The sequence below is a fragment of the Suillus paluster genome (assembly GCF_016628075.1).
Source record: "Suillus paluster strain FC165 chromosome Unknown EDB91scaffold_69, whole genome shotgun sequence".
NCBI lineage: Eukaryota > Fungi > Basidiomycota > Agaricomycetes > Boletales > Suillaceae > Suillus > Suillus paluster.
This window is the reverse complement of record NW_024537629.1, coordinates 34777-53808: the sequence shown is the minus strand read 5'-3', so window position 1 is coordinate 53808 and position 19032 is coordinate 34777. Positions and strand designations below refer to the sequence as shown.

Sequence of the window (19032 nt, the reverse complement as noted above, 5' to 3'; positions counted from 1 at the left end):
GAAATAGGAAGAACATAAGTTTAAAAAGGCTGCGCACAGACCATTTTGAATTTGTATGAAACAGACCACAACAAATTTTTCACGGAAAACTCAGAAACACATTGCCAGAAAAACCGCAATCACCACCACAATCATGACTCGCCCCGTGCGCAACAATGCTAACAGGCATCCTGCTCAGATCCTGAAGGATGCTGCCCCCTGCATCGCACTTCGGCTCAAAAGCAGGCAGATGACGCAAAAGCTGCAGCAAAAAAAGCCGAAATGAAAGAGAAGGCATCGGAGATTCGTCAAGAAGGTGTACGTAAAATCGCCGCCATGGAAGACTCACTAAGAAGACAGGATCATGCTTATGGCACAAATGTATCAAGAGGAATGCCCGAGAAAAAAATGATCCAGGGTGAGCGCGAACCCTACACAGATAATCCAAAGGTTAACATCACCATCAGAGGAAGAAGACGAAGACGAAGACACTGATGGCAACTTGGAGTATGAATTGTCGAGCGCACACTCTGAAAGTGCTAGTTCCAAGTTTGCCAGTGATGATCAAAGCGTTCAAAGTGCCGGTTCAGAATCAGAAGCTCGCAGAAAGTCTCATAAAGCGAAATCACCCAAGAAAAAGGGGAATAAGGTCACTTGTGACGGCAATATTAGATTGATGAAGGTGTTTACAAATTGCGGGTGTAGACAAAAGACAGGGCGTTAAGGCAGGAAGTGGTGTCTAATAGAAAGACTGTTGCAAGTGCTGGCACTTTAGCAAGAAAGCGTAAGAACGAGAATGTTAACAGTGAAATAGATGTCGATGCCAGTGAACGGTACGCCAAGATTTTATGTCGAGACATATGCTGATTGTTTCCACAGGGTACCGCAATCTAAGCGTGCGAAGGGCACTCAGTCGGCCAGTAATTTAAATCCAGACTGGCGGAAAACAGTTGGACTGCTAGTGAAGGGATCAGCAAGCAGGAAATCACTCGACACAGACAAAGTTGAGACAAGCCTTATTCCAGAGGTGGAGCGATCTCGGCCATCTTCATGAGCATCTTCACGAGCATCAAGCCGTACTGGTAGCCTTTTGACCCCAGAGACTAGCAGTGACCTGGTGGTCGGAGAGTTTGATGTTGATGAGCCTGAGGAGATGGTGGCTGCTGCACGAGAGCACAAGAGCACTAAGGTCAAAGACACAAAGACAAGTGGATCAGTGTCAGCTATATATCGCACAACTGCAGGAGTAGGTTTTTTCACCTTGGAGTCTTCACGTTATACTGAAACACTTGATACATAGATGGGCCTCAAGATCAATAGAAAGGGTGCAGACGATGCTGTGAAGGAAGAAGTGAGAGCGGTGAAAATGTTAAAGCCGCAAAAGCCACTCCAGAAGCTCAAGCTCAAAGACCTTCCTTTGCAGGACAAAAGTGACTGTGATGTTTGGAACCGCTTGGTCTGTGCGGTGATAGACTGGGCTGGTAGTACCACCACTGACCCTTTTGGCACGAATGAGCATCCTGATTTGTCACCGAAATTGCAAGAACTTTGGAACATATTTTTCCACCATAATGCACTGGACATCAATGAGCACCCCGCTATCAAAAAATTAGTAAGTCCATTAACACTACTCTTCTTATTTATTGACTCAGCATGTAATGTTCTTATACAGGCAACCAATCGTCTGAATGAATGGCGCAGCACCTTTGGAAAGGACGCTCTCAAGATTCTCAAATGCCAATTCAAATGTCCCGAGTTTTGCCACGATGTTGATGCCCATATCAAATTTGTTCATGACTACTTGCCACGCAAAGTCAACAACCAAAAACGTGTGCCCTTCGTTTTTGCAGATATTGAGGTTGGTCTGCACTCCCTTAATAATTATCTCTGATTGTGTTAAGCCGTTGTAGGGAGTATCCCTATGCTAGGCTCGTATCCACCACTTTTCCGATGCATCAGGCATCCATCCGACGTCCATCCGACACCTATCCATTCCATCCGATACCCATCCGCTTTTCGGATGACATGCGGATACCTTCGGATCTCCCCCTATAGCTCGCGCATCCGACGCATCCGTCCTGTCCACGTCCATTCTACCTCATTGGTACGTACTCACACGCATTTTCTTGTTACTGACTGAACACAGACATATCCTCTCACACTCCAGTATTTTTCGGATAGCTTATGGCACAGTCTAGACTCGCTACCTATATATCTATGTTCCTTGAACATACTGTACCCTATAAGCATGGAGGTTTTCGAAAGATACTTACTGGATGTAACTTCCTCCCACTTTTCCTGCACCTTACCAGAAGGTCGCTTTGACTTATACCCACTATCCATCCAACCTTTAATGAACTTCCTTTGACCTTGATTCGCATCCTGTCCGATCCGCAAGTGCCATCCGCTCCATCCGACGAATCCATACGTTTCGCATCCTATCCGTTTCATCCGCTTTTGCGGATCCTTCATCCTATAGGGTTGCTTTAGACAGAGACTAGTGTTTCCCCAGTAGCAATCCCCTTAAGGGTCGAATGCACTTGTTCCCAAGTGAGGAAGCAGGCAGCAAAGACCCAACTGTGTAGTAGATTGACTTCACTCCGCTGCACTTGTTGTACCCACACCGGTCGTTTCATTCCAACTGTGGAGCCAGACTCGATTGATCTTGCGTGAGTATCGTGCAATCCTGTATGAGGATGTTTCTGATTGGTTACCTCGTAGCAATGTTCATGTTTCTAGTAAGTGGTGGACTCGCAATTCACTATTGTTTGTCCATTGACGCCATGTCGTGCAGAATGGAATGAGGAACTCCTTTACGTTGGAGGTTTTTTGGCGAGAATGGTCTATGACTCTGAGATGAGCAAAGTATGCGATGTGTGGTCGAAGTTGGGCAAGACAGATGCGGAAGTGCTGGGATTGTACACGATGAAGTCCTTCATGTTTCATCCTACCACACCTGATCCGAAGGTGTCCCATATGATCAAGAATGTGTTCTTTGTTTGTTCGAAAACAGACGAATTCCTGTTTATCTCGGATCAAGGCATTTGGCCCACGAAAAACATCTGTCACTCCCATAAGGACTTTGATCTCTTCATGAGAACCCCAGTGGTTCCAGTGGATCTGCGTCCTTTATTAAAATCCACGGAGTTTCCTGGTCATCTCCGAGTCGGGCCGTACACGCTCACAGACATTGTGAAAGAATTGAAATCTCGGTCGTTGCCTGACGTTAAAATGGTTGCTTTCTTGTGTTGGTGGAGCACCTCATTTGGAAGCCTGGATATCTCGCATGAACAGCGGACAATGTGGTGCAACAAATTCCTCAGAGTAGGCAGAACACATTGGCAGGGGAAGGAGATCAAATTTAGCTCCATCAGTAAATTTATTGATGAACCAATGCTGGCCGTTCGCTGTCAAGATGACCCTCTCCCAGAAGACACAATTCCCCCAGCCCTTATTCAAGGCCTGGATCTCTCGAAGATTTCAGACACTTTTGGATGGAAAAAGATGACAATTGCACATTGGCTTCGACACCTTATGGATGGGACACCAGATCCGGCACACGACATCACGAAAGCGCCAACATTTGCGCAACACGTCCTCAGTGTTCTCAGTAACCTTTGGGACACACTCCAAGACAAAGAAAGTCATTCCGAAGTTCGAGAGATTTTGAAGGATGTTGCTTGCATACCTATGACTATCTCGAATGTACCTTCCATGAAGCGGCCCCGGGATACGTACTTCCCTTATGCCGACATTTTTCATGACCTTCCCATCGTTAAACAAGAACTTCTCGTGGAATCCCGCACAGTGCGGGTGTTGCAGTATTCGGGAGTGCAGAAACGGTGCGACATCGACTCACTCATAACACAGTCAGTCACTAGGGATATGACCTTACCATCTTTGCTAAGACCCCTCACAGATTGAACAGTGATGATAGATGGAATGTCATGGACCTAGCGAGATACATTAGAACATCTCCCCAGGAAGATGTGACTCATGTGATGGATATGAAATTCTTCCCTTGCAGTAATGGTGAAAGACATCATATCAAAGAGATCTTTGCATCTACAGAGATCAACCGGGCACTCAGATTGCCTGTAGTCAAATGTGACTCCTGGAATTCAAACAGTGAGGAAGGTATGTCGTGAACTATTTGATGTTTTATGTCACACTAACCAAACATCGCAAAGCACTATTCCTCACTAGACAAGGGCTGCGCGAATACCCTACAATAGAGAAACTCATCACCATCACATCATCCGAATCCAATTGTTCTGCTAGACAAGCTGCGTGGTCGTCTCTTTGTGGACCATCATATGAAACAGAGCTTGAAGAGCATTTCGATCCGTCAAGGTTCCCTTCGCACGCATTCATCCCCGGTGTCAGAGATGGACAGCCTTGTCAGTTCTTCCACCATGAGGTCTGTTAACCACTGTTTCATAAAGACACTGGGCACGCGTAGCTGATTCCATGATTTGAAAGGTATTTTCGGATGCAAATTGGGCAATTTTTGGCTTTGGCCATCTGGACGACAAGAGGATCATTGCAAAGCTGCAGATTCAAGAAGGCCCTACCGCTGAAACACTACTTCAAGTTCTTGAATCGAAGCCGCCAGGTAACCCAGAGAGAGCAAAGAAGTGGTTCAAGTTTCTTGCTGAAAAAGGTGAGCAATCAATTTTGTGATACCGGAGCTTTCATTCATGCTGATAAGATGTCCAGTTTTCTCAACAGAAACATTTGAAAAGATTGCAGACCTCAAGATTGTTCCTATAGAGGTATCGTACGAGAAGCCACAATCCAACGGCGTCTCTTATGAACATGTGCCACCCCGCGAGTGCTGTCTGGAGTCAACATCATACCCATCAGGCCACCTCTACCGGCGGTTATTCAAGTTTGTTGACTTTGGGCTCAGTGCCAATGCTTTCTTGGAATATTGTCGTGTCAAGAAAGACCCTGGATGCATTGACATTGTTGAAGGTCTCCTCAAGTGTCCACAAAAGTTCCGTGAGATGGCTGGGGACGAGGAGAGGTGCATATCGCTTTTGGAACCTTGATTCATAGTACTAACATGCTGCAGCTACTTGGCCGAGCTGCGTCTGATCGCGAAGGGTCATAAGTCACTTCCTTCAAACATCGAGGGGGAACTGCGTGATGCCCAAATTTTCTTGGGATATTGATGGGGGAAGAGCAATGATGGGCGTAGCCAAGAGGCAGACACGTTTAAACTTTGCAAGGCCGAAGAAGTATTGGTCGCGGTGTGGGTACAACAAGTGCAGCGGAGTGAAGTCAATCTACTACACAGTTGGGTCTTTGCTGCCTGCTGCCTTGCTTGGGAACAAGTGCATTCGACCCTTAAGGGGATTGCTACTGGGGAAAATACTAGTCTCTGTCTAAAGCGACCCTATAGGATGAAAGATCCGCAAAAGTGGATGAAACGGATAGGATGTGAAACATACAGATTCGTCGGATAGAGCAGATGATACTTGCGGATCGGACGGGATGCAAATCAAAATCGAAGGAAGTTCATTAAAGGTTGGATGGATAGTGGGTATAAGTCAAAGCGATCTTTTTGTAAGGTGCAGGAAAAGTGGGAGGAAGTTACATCCAGTAAGTATTTTCCGAAACCCTCCATGCTTATAGGGTACAGTATGTTCAAGGAACATAGATATATAGGTAGCGAGTCTAGACCGTGCCATAAGCTATCCGAAAAATACTGGAGTGTGAGAGGATATGTCTGTGTTCTGTCAGTAACAAGAAAATGCATGTGAGTACGTACCAATGAGATAGAATGGATGTGGACAGGACGGATGCGGCGGATGCACAAGCTATAGGGGGAGATCTGAAGGTATCCGCATGTCATCCGAAAAGCAGATGTGTATCGGATGGAATGGATAGGTGTCAGATGGACGTCGGATGGATGCCTGATGCATTGGAAAAGTGGTGGATACGAGCCTAGCGTAGGGATACTCCCTACAGCGGATGACATGGAAGACCTTTTGACTTTTGGTGATTGTATCTATATTGCTCCTTGGGAGGAGCTACTAGAAAGTAAGTTATTCCATTCTTCCTGGAACTGTCTTACATATCCCGAGCAGAGTTCTACTTGGATATGGGTGTCAAATCTTTGAGCTCTTGCATCAAACACACCGTAGATCCGGACAAGGAGATGCTGCACACATCAAGGGCTCAGGCCCTTCGATCTTCTATCATCGACAAGATACCTATCTTCCTCCACGAGTTCAATGAACAGTGCTTTAGAGAGGGGATGCGCCTTCTACACTGGCATGATGAGACTCAATTCTTTGTACAAGCTTGTTGCAAACTTGATGTCACGAAGAGATTGGATTTCATACATGCAACTGGATCTCGGGAATGGGAGGCGCACCCCACCGATCTCTCTGCTGAGATCCAAATCAAAGATGGTGTAAATGTGTTGTGGATCAAGGAGCTGAAGGCTGACAGTTACGAGTATGTGGTGCTCTGTTCCGCTCAAGATGCATGCTCATCAGTTTTAGTATTGCAGCAGCTTTGTGCTGTCTGCTTTTTTCTATGTATAAAAAGAACAATGTGATGTCGCTTGTGACCATCCTTGACACAGACATCAACATCCTGAGGCGCCGTGGTTACGATGGTGAGGCCGTTGTCATGATCTAGCTATAGGATGTGGCGCTGATCACATGTTTAGTCGACAGAATCCATCGAGACTATCTTGAAATGTGTAAGGTTAGCTAGTTGTTTTGGCCCCCAACACCTGGACTCTTTCGGGGCTCACCTCTTGGTTTAACAGATCAGGCCAGTGGAAGTCAACCAATGAGACCTCATCGATAAAGTACTCGCCCGTTACTCTCACACTTGACTGTCTGCCTTGTCTTGCTCACAGGACCAACACAGGCGGATACTACGCCTGGTAACACCGGCGATTCGGATGATCCATATAAAAATTACAATGTGAATCTCGTGGTTCGTCATGCAATGGCACTAGTACTGATGTCGATGCACAGCAGGAAATTGAACTCGTCGACGTCAGTACTCTCACACTTGACTGTTTGCCTCGTCTTGCTCACAGGACAATGATAGATAGAAACTACAAAGCCTCCACGTACTAATAACATTGCTGATGATGTGCCCAATAATGCATGCAACAATTCTGTCAAGGTGAAACTCATGATTCATCATGCAGTGGCATAGCCAGTACTGATGATTAGCACTTGTAATATTGCCAGCCGGAATCATCTAGTTCCCCCCATTTGTCCAGGTTTTGACACTTTTTAGGATTGTGCACCCCCCCCGGGCACCCCAAATGCAGGTCCTTTTTCCGTTGTGCTCGCCCAAACACACCTGTGACAACCACAGGCAACCCACCAATGCTGGATGGGAAATGCCAAGAAAGAAAGGAAGATGAGGAAATCAATCAGGATGTCATATACAATCACCTCATCATGGGCCATTCATTCGTGGATGACCAGCCCGGCACTGGCAAACAAAGAAGGATGAAGGAAAACACCGAGATGATACTCCTGCCGACGTGCACACGCTATTGCCCGATAATGCAGCATCCTCCGCCGGCCTCAACAGTAAAGGAAAGCACATGGGACGGGCAATGCGTGTTCGATGAAAGAAACCCACTGGAAATGATCCGCTCAGCACTAGCAAAGAAGACAAGGGTAAAGGAAAGCAGCAAGATGAACCTCCTACCGATGCGTGCACCTCATTGCCTGATGACCCTGCATCATCCGCTAACCTCGACAGTGAAGGAAACCTCTCAAAACAGTAAATGTGTGGTCAGCGGAAGGATTCTGCCAGGGAGGCAGATGCCTTGCGCAATCCCCTGGTGAGTTCAGCTCTATCTTCTAACACGCTTTCATTCTTACAAGAGATGAAAATAACAGGGACATGTTGTAGTTGGTGATGAAAATTCGGAAAACAAAGGTTGCTGGTACCAGTTCTTCAATGATATCTGTCACCCCTTTTGACACTAAGAGGATTCTTAGTGCAAGGACGTCTGCTGGACTTCATACGTGCTTCATTTGTATCATTCTTTCATTTTGAAACTTTTCTTTTCCGCTGGAGTTGAAGTCATCATGCTTCAACACGTTATCTTATGTTTAGCTTTGTAACTACATTCTGTCGCGATTACTGTAGTATTTCACTCGATTCAGCACCCCCTGTGACGTGTGACACACTACACCATTTCATCACCTGGCTTTCCCAATAAGTCAGGATATCTGGAAAAATTCACGTCTATGCACTTAGACTCAAAGGGACGAGCACAAGATAAGGCAAAGTAAATTCTATAACGACGATGACAAACAAATACTATAATGACGGCGGCAACAAACAAAGGCTTATTTGGGTAAAAACCCCACAGGGGTTTTAGGCTGAAACAGACTGTAAGGACCTAGCAGAAAGGACAAGTATGAGCTGTGTATCCCGAAAATTAAGGAGCCCGTCAACGCAGCAAGCACATGCTTGTCCCCCAACCAAAAGGAGAAAGGCGATGTAGAAAACTTACCGAAAGTTAACGTGGCGGAGGTATGGCATAGCACATGAATGGTTCTAAGATTGGCGTATCTTGAAGATAGGGTGCAAGCACCACAGCATGTTGTCAAAGATAGAGTATGAAAGCATCGCTACTCCAGCACCCCATCATTTTGTCGCTGTCGAAAGGTACGCCACGGAGAAGGTACTCCAAAGTGCCACCAATTCTAATTCCATGCCCTTTTAGCGCTCCAGTCCCTAGTTGATCTCTGGCGGATTGCAGACAGGTGAGAAATGTGGACTTCGTCAAAGGCTGCAGACCTCCCACATGACACCAACTGAAGACAGCGGCAGAAGGGGGAGGTTGATTAATGGTGAGGTGCTGTTGGAGAGCTACTTGGGGATCAACTAGTCCAGACTGCGCGGCCCAATAAACGTCCTCCCCAGTTGCGGATGTCTTGGTCCACAGCAAGCCAAAGACTACTACTCTGAAACTGTTCTGATCTTGGTTGTAATGAATGTCACGGAATTTGATGTAGGCACTGGGGTCGGTGTGGAAGCTGACAAGAGAAGGTACCGTAAACTCCCCTGTGCAAGCAATGGTAAAAAATGAAGTGGTCAGACATGCGAAAACGGCAGCGTGTAGCGGCTTTGACAGATCCAGGACACTCCGGATTTGATGATGAGCTCCACTGTGAAAGGAGTGCACTTTGGACGCTTGGAGGATGGAGGGGCCAACTTTGCAGCGCCAGTCAGTGCGAGGGATGATTCGGCATGATTTGGTAGCCAAGGTGCTCCATGAAGGAGATGCCAGGCGCGAACTGCGTAAAAGTAATTCTCGAGCGTGGCACCTGCATACACTCCTGCACAGGCCGCAACAAAGGCTAGAAGTAGAACGGGTGGCACTGGACAGTGCTGATCTTCAGAAATGCCCCGAGTATCGCAAAATACGTGGTATGCTAAGGGCCCTGATCCGTAAGTTTCATGTGTGCTGGAAGCATGAGAATGAGAGATGATGAGGAGAATTCTATCAAGGTCGGCCTTGGAGACTGGAACTGGCGCTCCAGCACGATCCGTGCCTGAGTGCTTGGTTGCAGGTACCCATAATCGCAAGCGATCGCGTGCTAGGCAATGCGGACGAAGAGGTGATAGCAAAGGTGTCAAACTGGCGGCATATGGATGCGGTGGACCTGTGGGTGCGGGCAACAGTAAGGGAGTGGAATTAGCAAAACATGGAGCGCCGACAGCGCGTGGCCTCATAGCTGAGAGCAGTGTGACTGCGGGAAGTCTCACTTCTTCTCCGGTCAACCAAGCTTGCAAATGACTAGCCACTGTGTCCATTTGTGAAGTGCCTGGGTTAGACGGCGGGGATGAGGAATTTTTCGAGATCCCCAGGGAGAGGAATGGGTGGGAGCAAGAAATGCCTCGGGGGGAAGACACCTCTGGAAGGCCCGTCTGCTGGATTGTCTTGGCTGGGGACATAGCGGAGATGGAAAGAGGAGAAATTGTCTTGGGAATCGAGGAGATGTTGGACCCTTCTGAAAACAATGTTGGTGGCCCTATTGCGACTCCGTCCATTGCGCCAACCATCAACGACGCCCTTATTGTCACAATAGACCCTGAAGTGAGACTGAACTTCTGGAATAGGCCCGCAGGAGGGCATGGATGAGAAGTTCGAAACCGGTGGCCTCTGCCCAGCCAATGTCCCATTCTCCATTGAGTGTCTGCCATCCTGGCCATAGGTACCAGGCACGCCAATGCCCATCGATAACAATTCCAACTCTGACAGTGGTGCTGGCGTCTAAGAAGGCCCGAGCATCGACGAGTTGAACTGGGTGTGGGATTGACCGACCGACGAAAGGTAGAGAGAGTTGTTTAGACCACCACTTGAGGTCTTCGTTGAGATGACGGACAGAGTGATGTGGCATGAATGGACTCGCACTACAGACTCCAAGCATACTTTCGAGTGAGGTGATGTACGCTCGTCCAGCGGGAAGCACGAGGCAGGCATGAAGAAGTTTCCCATGCAGCTTCTGAACATTGAGTAGTACATGGGTGACGTCCAAAGACCATGCTGTGATGGTGGCAGAGTACTTCTCCTTTTTTCCTTCCACCAGCGCCACTGTGAGCGACGTGAGGCACCACAGTAAACCGATGTACACAACTTGAAAGCTGAACAAGGTGTCCTTTGTCGGTTCCCAAGGTATATCGAGATCGGAGGACGTGCGGTTAATGTCGCAGAAGTCAAAAGTGAATTCACTATCACTTTCATGCGAGCGAACTGAAGATTCAGATAAGTCGCGGAGCGGGAAACCGCAGTCTTCAGCAAACTCATCAAATGAACTGTCACTAAATTCGTCACCTTTGTACCATAGACGACCACCATTCTGAAGCTGGCCTGTTCGGGCCAGGCAAGTATGAACCAACAAACGCTGATGATTGTAAGTAATGAGATGCTCTTTGCGGATGCGGAAAAACAGGTGGTCATCGACCCATTTGACAATCAGTCCAAGACCTTGTGCTCGCAATAAGTCGACCCCAGCATCAGCAACGTGACCATAAGCCCCGGCTGATGGCCCCATGCCAAAGGCGGTACAGGTGTCAATGCAGAAGGCATCCTCCGACAAACGGACCACTGTTGCTGGCCACTGCAAAGGGTGTAACGGAACAGTGCGATAAGCTTCAGCCATGTCCCGTGTGGCACCTTGAGAGCCTGGTGGTAGACCACGGATGATGGTACAGACTGTGTCGAATGTCCCCCATGTACACGGGAAATCATCGGAGTTAACCATGGAATTAATGGATGGTAATGGATGAGCCAGGGACAGAATATCAGGGAAAGAGAAGTTTTGAATGACACAATATTTTCCAGCTTTGCCAGCTTTGGGAATGATTGATATGGGTGAGGATTGGAAGGGTCCCAGGGCGTCCACAAGTTGCAGGCGAGTGAAAGGACCGATGTACTGACCGGTTTGCAGCTCGCGAGACAAATGGCTGAGAACACATCCTGATATTGATGAACTGAAGTACTATTAGGTGGGGTTTGAGTGGAGTGCAGCAAAGGCAGGTGCAGATTGAAACCTGCACGTAAACCAAGCGGGATATCCGGGTAGCGATCGAGTAGATCATGAGAGTGAAGCAAATGTTCCCAGGAGGAAGAATTATAAGGTGTGATCGGCCGCAACTTTCTGTGCTTGAGAACAATGCTGAGATCCGTGTGTGGTGGAAGGACAACCGGTGCAAATGTGTCGTTCATTGTGTGAGCGATTGCTGCATCCACGACTCCTCTGCCAGTCGAGGCAGAGTGGCTGGTTGTTGGAACATAATAGTAGCTGTTTGTTGACTCTGTTGGTGAGCACAGGGTGGGACTTGCTCCAGAGACACTCGGCGGTGCAGTCGATGAAGCTGTGGGTGTGACTCCCCAAACAAATGGCGCACACAGTGGGAGAGAGCTGTCCATGTGCGCCATCCTGAAAACCCAGGTAATGATTCGAAGCATTGGGATCGCGAGAGGACTGAGTTTGTGTAGATTGCCCAGGCAAAGCTGAGCGCTTACGATCTGCAGTATGCTGCGACTGTGAAGATCCCGGAGAACATCCCTTAAGTAAAAAATCGGCTACTAGGTAAATAATGGAGATAATCATCGCTTGGGATGTCCGAGCTACCTCGTGGTTCGCTAGAAATGTACGCAGGACATGCGGTCGATCGTCCGTGATATGTATGGGGATATGTGAGAGTAAATCGGTCCGAGCCGCTTAAGGCAACGTAATAGGGAGTTTGAAAGGTAAAAGTACTGTATCTGTCAAATAAACCAAAGAAGAATATACTATGCACCAGTGAACAAGGATTTATGGATATGGGGTTCGACTGATTTTTCGGCTGGGCGCACTACTAAAGCTTCCCCTGCATGTGGTCTTTGTCTTCGATAGCCTGAGCCACCTGCCAGACAAGGGTCGAACAATCAGACACAGCCCCCACTGGCTCACCCATGACTTCCAGCGCATGCTGGAGTTGTTTGGCTTTCAGTGGACCAAGGTAAGTTTTGCTCACCTCAAATGAGACTGTTGTCTCACCACTCCCCAGGCCCCGAGTGAAGCCAAAGCCGAATTGGCTGCCATGAACACCCACGGTGTTATCAACGCCGTGATGACCGAGGACAGTGATGTTCTGATCTTCGGAGCCGTGTGCATAATTAGAACGTATGCCATCATGTTTTTCTCATGCTTTTGCCATTGATTTGTCGCAGTGCAAAGAACGACAAGGACTATCTCAATGTTCAAGTGTATACGGAGGATGGTCTCGAGCATGATGCTTCCTTGACCTGAGGAGATCAACTGCTCATTGCCCTCCTGGCAGGCGGAGACTATGATAGAGGAGTGCCTGGTTGTGGAATCGAGATTGCTCACAAGGTTGCTATGTGCAGCAGAATTGGCGAGAATATGCTCTGCACATTCCTGTCTATGCCGCTGGAAGAGTTCTCTGAGCGTGCAGAGGACCTCGTCAATGAACTACACACTATGTTCACCAACGACCCCTATCATGACCTCAAGCGTCGGTATAAGGCCGTTGCAGATTGTATCCCATGCAATTTTCCACATCGTGCAGTGATCAACAAATATATCCATCCTCCAACATCTTTTTCAGCTGCAGAGAATGTGCTACTGGACGTGTCGTCCTCCCAGCCACATCTCGCAGACCTTGCAGACTTCTGCAGGCTGCAGCTGGGCTGGGACGATGATGCCATCATTGACAAGATGCGTGGGAGTGTGTGGGAGGGTGCATGTCTCCGCACCATATGCAAGGTAGGTGGCACATGTGGTTCAATTTTTATAGACTCTAACTCGTGTTTTAGTTGCCCCGTCAGCATGTGGACCACACAGACCACTGGCTGGTGTTCAAAATAATTGCTCATGGAACATTGATGGCATTGCGGCGTGATATCGCTATTTATAATATCAAAGTTGATGGTTGGTGGTTGGCACACAACACCCTAGGCAACTCAGCTCAAGGGAAATTCTCTCCCTCATACATGCATCTTCCGGAAATGATACTGGATCATATGGCTCCCCAAGTAGTGCAGCAGTATATTAGTGCCTAGTGCAATCAATTGTCGTCTCCTAATCTAAATAGTGTGAAATGTGAAATGTGAAATTGTCATTAACTAGTTAGAGGCCCCTGACAATGATCTCCGTCCCGAAATTTTGAACTACCTTTGTGCCACACTCACTTGTTCGTGTTCGCAAAGTATGGCACAACTCAAGAAGGATTCCACGAAAGCCCCCCAGCTGCCAGACACTGCTCAGAAGAAAGCTGGGCGAAAGATGAGATCAGCTGCTGCGAAGACAGCTTTAGCAGACGTCCAAAAGTGTAAGGAACATGGGATAAAAACTCACCTTCAGGCAAATGACACAAGGACGAACTATGCTGGGCATGTTCGGCGTGGATGGGAATGGTTGGCAAGCCATTTCGAAACCCTGAGTTGTTCTGCTGTCAGCAAGACTTGGAGGGATGACATGTATGAAAACTCACTTGTTCTGTTGCCTGCGACTGCCAAAATACATGCCGACAATGACGTGTATGAGGACCTGGCCTTCAAATATGCATTTGAGAGCATCCTGAACAGATGCTCCAACAAAGCACTGGCGCTCTTCATGTCCCTGAAAGGGTTCCATGAGAACCTCAGCAAAACTACTGTCAAGAGCATCCGTTCGGCATTTAAGAAGCTGTGGGAGCTATCATGAGTATTATCATACATGAATTAGAGCATATGAGCACTGACTTACATTTTAGAGATGGTGATACCTATCGTGGCAAATGGCACTTCAATGAGGCGAAGCAGCACTGAGAAGGAAACCCTGCTGATTCTGCAGACATTTACGACGTGCTGTCATCCATCAAGCATAAGGCAAGTGCCGAGGGAGGAGATCGCACTCACTCAATGGCAATGACAAAGGACTACATGGATCGGGCATTCTGATGGCACTAGGCTGTGTGTCCACTCGAGATTGCACTACAGATGATTCAGAAGGTGATGAGTGGTGCTCGGCCTTCGGATATGCACCTGGACTTGGAAATGAGGACAAAACTTACTCATCATCTTGAACAAGTCACGTTCACATCGAATGGATGGACGTTATGGACAAGGTGAGATCTGATTAGCTTTTCCGCAGCACGTGCATGATCTAACTTGCACGCAGGTGTTTTGAGCTCGTAAAGTTGCAAAGAAAGGATATCTCACTTGATACCACTATTTTGGATGGGGTGCTCGGCGTGTACCTTGCAAATGAGACACTCACACTGAGTAAATGTCACGAATTCCTAAAATGAACCATTTTTCATTTCTCGGTTTTCCTTCGGCTACTTCCAGTACCCGAGCCAGTCATGTGACTCCACGTCATAGGTCACCCATTGCTTCTCCAATTGGCTCCCCTACTCCACGGGCTAGAACAATCTCGCTTCCCAAAGAAGAACCGGTTGGAACTTGGGTTTCTGTTTAATTGCCATCTTACTCATTCGCTTATACATTCGCTTATATATCATGAGTCATCTTTAGTCATCTGCAGTAGTCGTATGACTCTTTTCTTATTGGCTGATTTCTTTCAGACTCCTATTCAATGTTATGTATAAGAGTAGGCTAGTTAGCGTAGGTACTCCTTAGACTTAACCTCTTCATTTCTACTGTTGTAGTAACCTAGACGTTCAACGCTCAATCCAATCCTGTTACTCATTGTCATCTCTGACCGAGTCCTAGTGGTCGTGAGCTCTCCTTCAACATTATTGTTGGACGTGGGTCATAACATTAGGTTAAGTCTACTTTACCACTCTGACTCGAACTTTGTCTTGGATGTCACCATTCTCGATGAACTTCGCTGTGCTGTTCTGCTTGAGAATATTCTCGCGGATCACGTTTTTTGTCAACTCATTATTTCCCCGACGCGTTTTAGTATCTCAGTTTCTTTATGTTAGCCTTTAAGTAGAAGTGGACCAGGCCCTCGTCTTACACGAGCCGCCAGTTCATAAGGATCAGTGACTTTAGGTCCTGTTTCCGCACGTCTACAGTCAGGCCCAAAACCCTGCCAACTGTACACTACAATACTTGCTTTCTACGTAATAGAATGGCACTCGCGGGTCTTACAACCCTAAAAATACATTACGATAGAAACCTAGGGTGCTGAAAGCAGACCCAAAGTTCACCGCGTCTTTTGCGAACTCCTCTCGAGTTCTTTTAGGTCGACGAATCGCTACATGTGTTCGCACCTCCGTCATCACGTCTCTGCCATACAGATCCCGCCTAGTTGCGGCCAGAGAAGCACTCCTCCACACTATTTCCTGTTCAGATTCTTCTTGTAGATTCTTCCATGTCTGAGAATCTAGGAGAGCCTGGGATGCACGTTTCCGAGGATACGGAAGTGACAGACGCTCCCCCAGCTGTACCAAGAGTAGTGACTCCACCAAGGGGAGTGATCCACTCTCCGGCCCCGCAAGGATGGAGAAACCCGTTAGGCCCATTAGCACCTGCAGGATCATCCACCACCCCAACCGCAGGCCCTTCTGCACCCTTCGGCATCTCCGGGCCCGGGTCGACTACCATCACCCATCAGGACATTTCGCACGCAATCAACACCGTCGTCGTAACAGAAAGAGAGTACACCAGGCAGTTCATAACTGGTCTGCAGAAGGAGGTCGACGAACTGCAAGCAGGCCTGGTGCATGCAGACGACGAGATCGACTTTCTGAAGAACAGAGTGAGGGATCTGGAGGACTCCTTGAGGAATGCGGAAGACAGGGTCACGCTTTTGGAGACCTCGCCTACAACGAAGATCCCAGGCGCCATATCTGGGACTTCAGGCTCTGATTTGAAGATGGTGAAACCCATGGACTTTACAGGAGATAAAAACTCCATTGATGTTGACACCTTCCTTACCCAGCTCGAAAGCTACTTTATGGGTTACCCTGGAGCAACCGAACAGCAGAAATGCACATGTCTCGTGTCCTTCTGCCGAGGAGCCGCAGCTAAGTGGGCAGAAAGTATCACCCCTATGGCACTCAGCGGTCAGCCCGGGTCCTATAACAGCATCGTCAAGGACATGAAGGTCATGTGGAGCGTCGTCAACAAAGAAGAGAAGGCTGCAAGAGAGTTGGAATCCCTCCGACAAGGAAATCGTACAGTTGGAGAATATATCTCCCTTTTCCGTCAGAAGCTCGCCTTCTGTCAATTCTCCGACTACGAATTAATGCGCAAACTCCGCCATGGTTTAGACCAATGGGTCAAAAACTACTTGGCTAACATCCACCCCAACAGGAAGGACACCCTGGAGGGATTGATCAGGGAGGCGCTCTTAGTCGGGCAGAACCTCAAAGAGCTTGACGACGAGAGGAAGATGAGTTTCTCTCAGCGACAACCTTGGTGAGGCCCCGCTGTTCCACCTGCACCAGCTGGAGCACCCAAGACCACGTCGCAGGGAGGAAACACGATGGATGTAGATGCAACCAGAGCAGGAGGCAGACCCCGCGCGCAGGGGCAGCCATTCAAATGCTATCACTGCGGAGAAGAAGGGCATATGGCCCGTAATTGCACAGGAAAGCCACTCAACACCAAGGGCAAAGGACCAGCTGTCCACACCGGCAAGGTGGAAGAAGTTCCAGCGGTGAAAGCACTCACCCTGGAAGATATTAACCGCATCATTAACGAGAGGATTTGCCTCTCCACCATGTATAACCCCGCGAAGAAAGAAGAGCAGAAGGGTTTTTAGGAAGATCGAAGTCGACTGCGGACTTAGATCAGAGAAATCATTTTTCCATTCTCGGTGACTCGGCAATTATGTTTGCAGAAGTATCAGAAGTTTGTTCTGGGAATAAACAAGACCATTTCTACTTGCCAGTTATGTTGGAAGGGAAACACAAAAAAGCAGCTGTCAATGCTCTAGTGGATTGTGGAGCCAGAAACCTTTTCCTCAGCAAAAAATTCGTAGAAAAAAATCAAGTTCAGATTAAGCAGTTGTTGCGACCAATGTCGATCCGTAACATTGACGAAACAGACAATTCCACCGGGCCAATTACGCATTACGCAGACTTGAAGCTTACCATAGGGGATCATAAGGAAGAAGTAGCCTTTCTGGTCACAGACCTAGGTTCCGATGATGTTATCATTGGAATAGATTGGTTACAATTCCATAATCCCAGTATCGATTGGAACAGAGGGAAGGTGACATTAGACCGTTGCCCGGTTAAATGTCAAGAAGCCAAGGTCAAGAACAAGAAGACCAAGGTGAAGAAGAGAAAGACCACGAACTCTTTGATCCCTTCTGTGTTGCCTAAATTGATACCGACAGAAGATGACGAAGATGAGGATATCAAGGAAGCCTCTATCCATCATCAGGTTCAGTCGAACAGCCTCAGCTCTAAAATGCAAGGACATGTGGGTACCATACCTGCCAGGCTTGAGGATGAAGAACAATTGGACCTTGCTACTACTGTTGGTCAGAAGGTGCAGATCGAGGAAGTCGAGGATGAGGATTCATCACGGAATGTGTGGATCAGGTACAAGAGTTCGGTGGCATCAGAGTTGGCGCAGCAGGAGGAGAAGAAGAAGGAAAAGAAGCCCGTAGAAGAAATGGTGCCGGACTGGCTCCATGATTATCTTAAGGTCTTCTCCGAAGAAGAGTCTACTTGATTCCCCGAGTCTAAGAAGTGGGATCACAAGGTAGACCTCAAGGATCCTACTGACCTTCCCCCCAATGCGAAGGCATATCCCCTGTCCCCCGCCAAAAATGACGCATGTGAGAAGTGGTTGAAGCAGGAATATGATTTGGGACGACTGAGGGATAGCGAATCCCCAGTAGCAGCTCCTTTCTTCTTTGTTGCTAAGAAGGACGGAAAGCTCAGACCTGTCATGGACTATCAGAGGTTGAATGAGAAAACCATCCGAAATGCATACCCTCTCCCTCGCTCTCAGGACCTTATTGATCGACTCTCTGGTGCAAAGCTCTTTTCGAAAATGGATGTTCGATGGGGCTATAATAATATCAGAATGAGAGAAGGAGACCAGTGGAAGGCCGCCTTCAAAACTCCTTTCGGACACCACGAACCAGTTGTAATGTACTTCGGTATGACGAACTTCCCAGCTACCTTCCAAACTATGATGGACCAAATCTTCCAAGATCTAAAGGAAGGCAAGGTTGTTGTAGTCTACATCGACGACATCTTGGTCTTCACCAATGGTGATGTAGAGAAACATCGGAAGGTAGTGCGCGAGGTACTACAGAGACTACAGGACAATGATCTCTATCTCAAACCGGAAAAGTGTTCTTTTGAGAAGAAGGAAGTGGAGTTTCTTGGTTTGATCGTCAAAGATGGACACATCTCTATGGATCCAGTCAAGGTTAAAGGAGTTCAGGAATGGCCCACTCCCACCTGTGTCAAAGACATTCAGCGATTCATGGGATTTGCGAACTTTTATCGTCAATTCATTCTCGGTTTCTCGAACATTGCCAGACCCATGAATGAACTCATCAGAAAGGATGTACCATGGGAATGGACGGACAAGCAAGAGAAGGCTTTCAAAACTCTGAAGGA

The 19032-nt window shown here is 47.7% G+C and overlaps 1 protein-coding gene across 1 annotated transcript; it reads left to right on the top strand.

The window, feature by feature from the left end:
• Positions 1-133: 133 nt before the first annotated feature.
• EDB91DRAFT_1252521 (uncharacterized protein) lies at positions 134-5156 on the top strand (the record flags this gene model as incomplete). The annotated part of the gene is made up of 17 exons (XM_041323515.1): positions 134-145; positions 223-297; positions 340-397; positions 447-628; positions 685-812; positions 859-1006; positions 1082-1225; positions 1280-1591; positions 1652-1841; positions 1890-2083; positions 2654-2717; positions 2774-3848; positions 3899-4116; positions 4170-4399; positions 4462-4642; positions 4699-5008; positions 5057-5156. The coding sequence occupies 17 exons, from the start codon at positions 134-136 to the stop codon at positions 5154-5156; spliced, it is 3621 nt and encodes a 1206-aa protein (XP_041173110.1).
• Positions 5157-19032: the final 13876 nt, after the last annotated feature.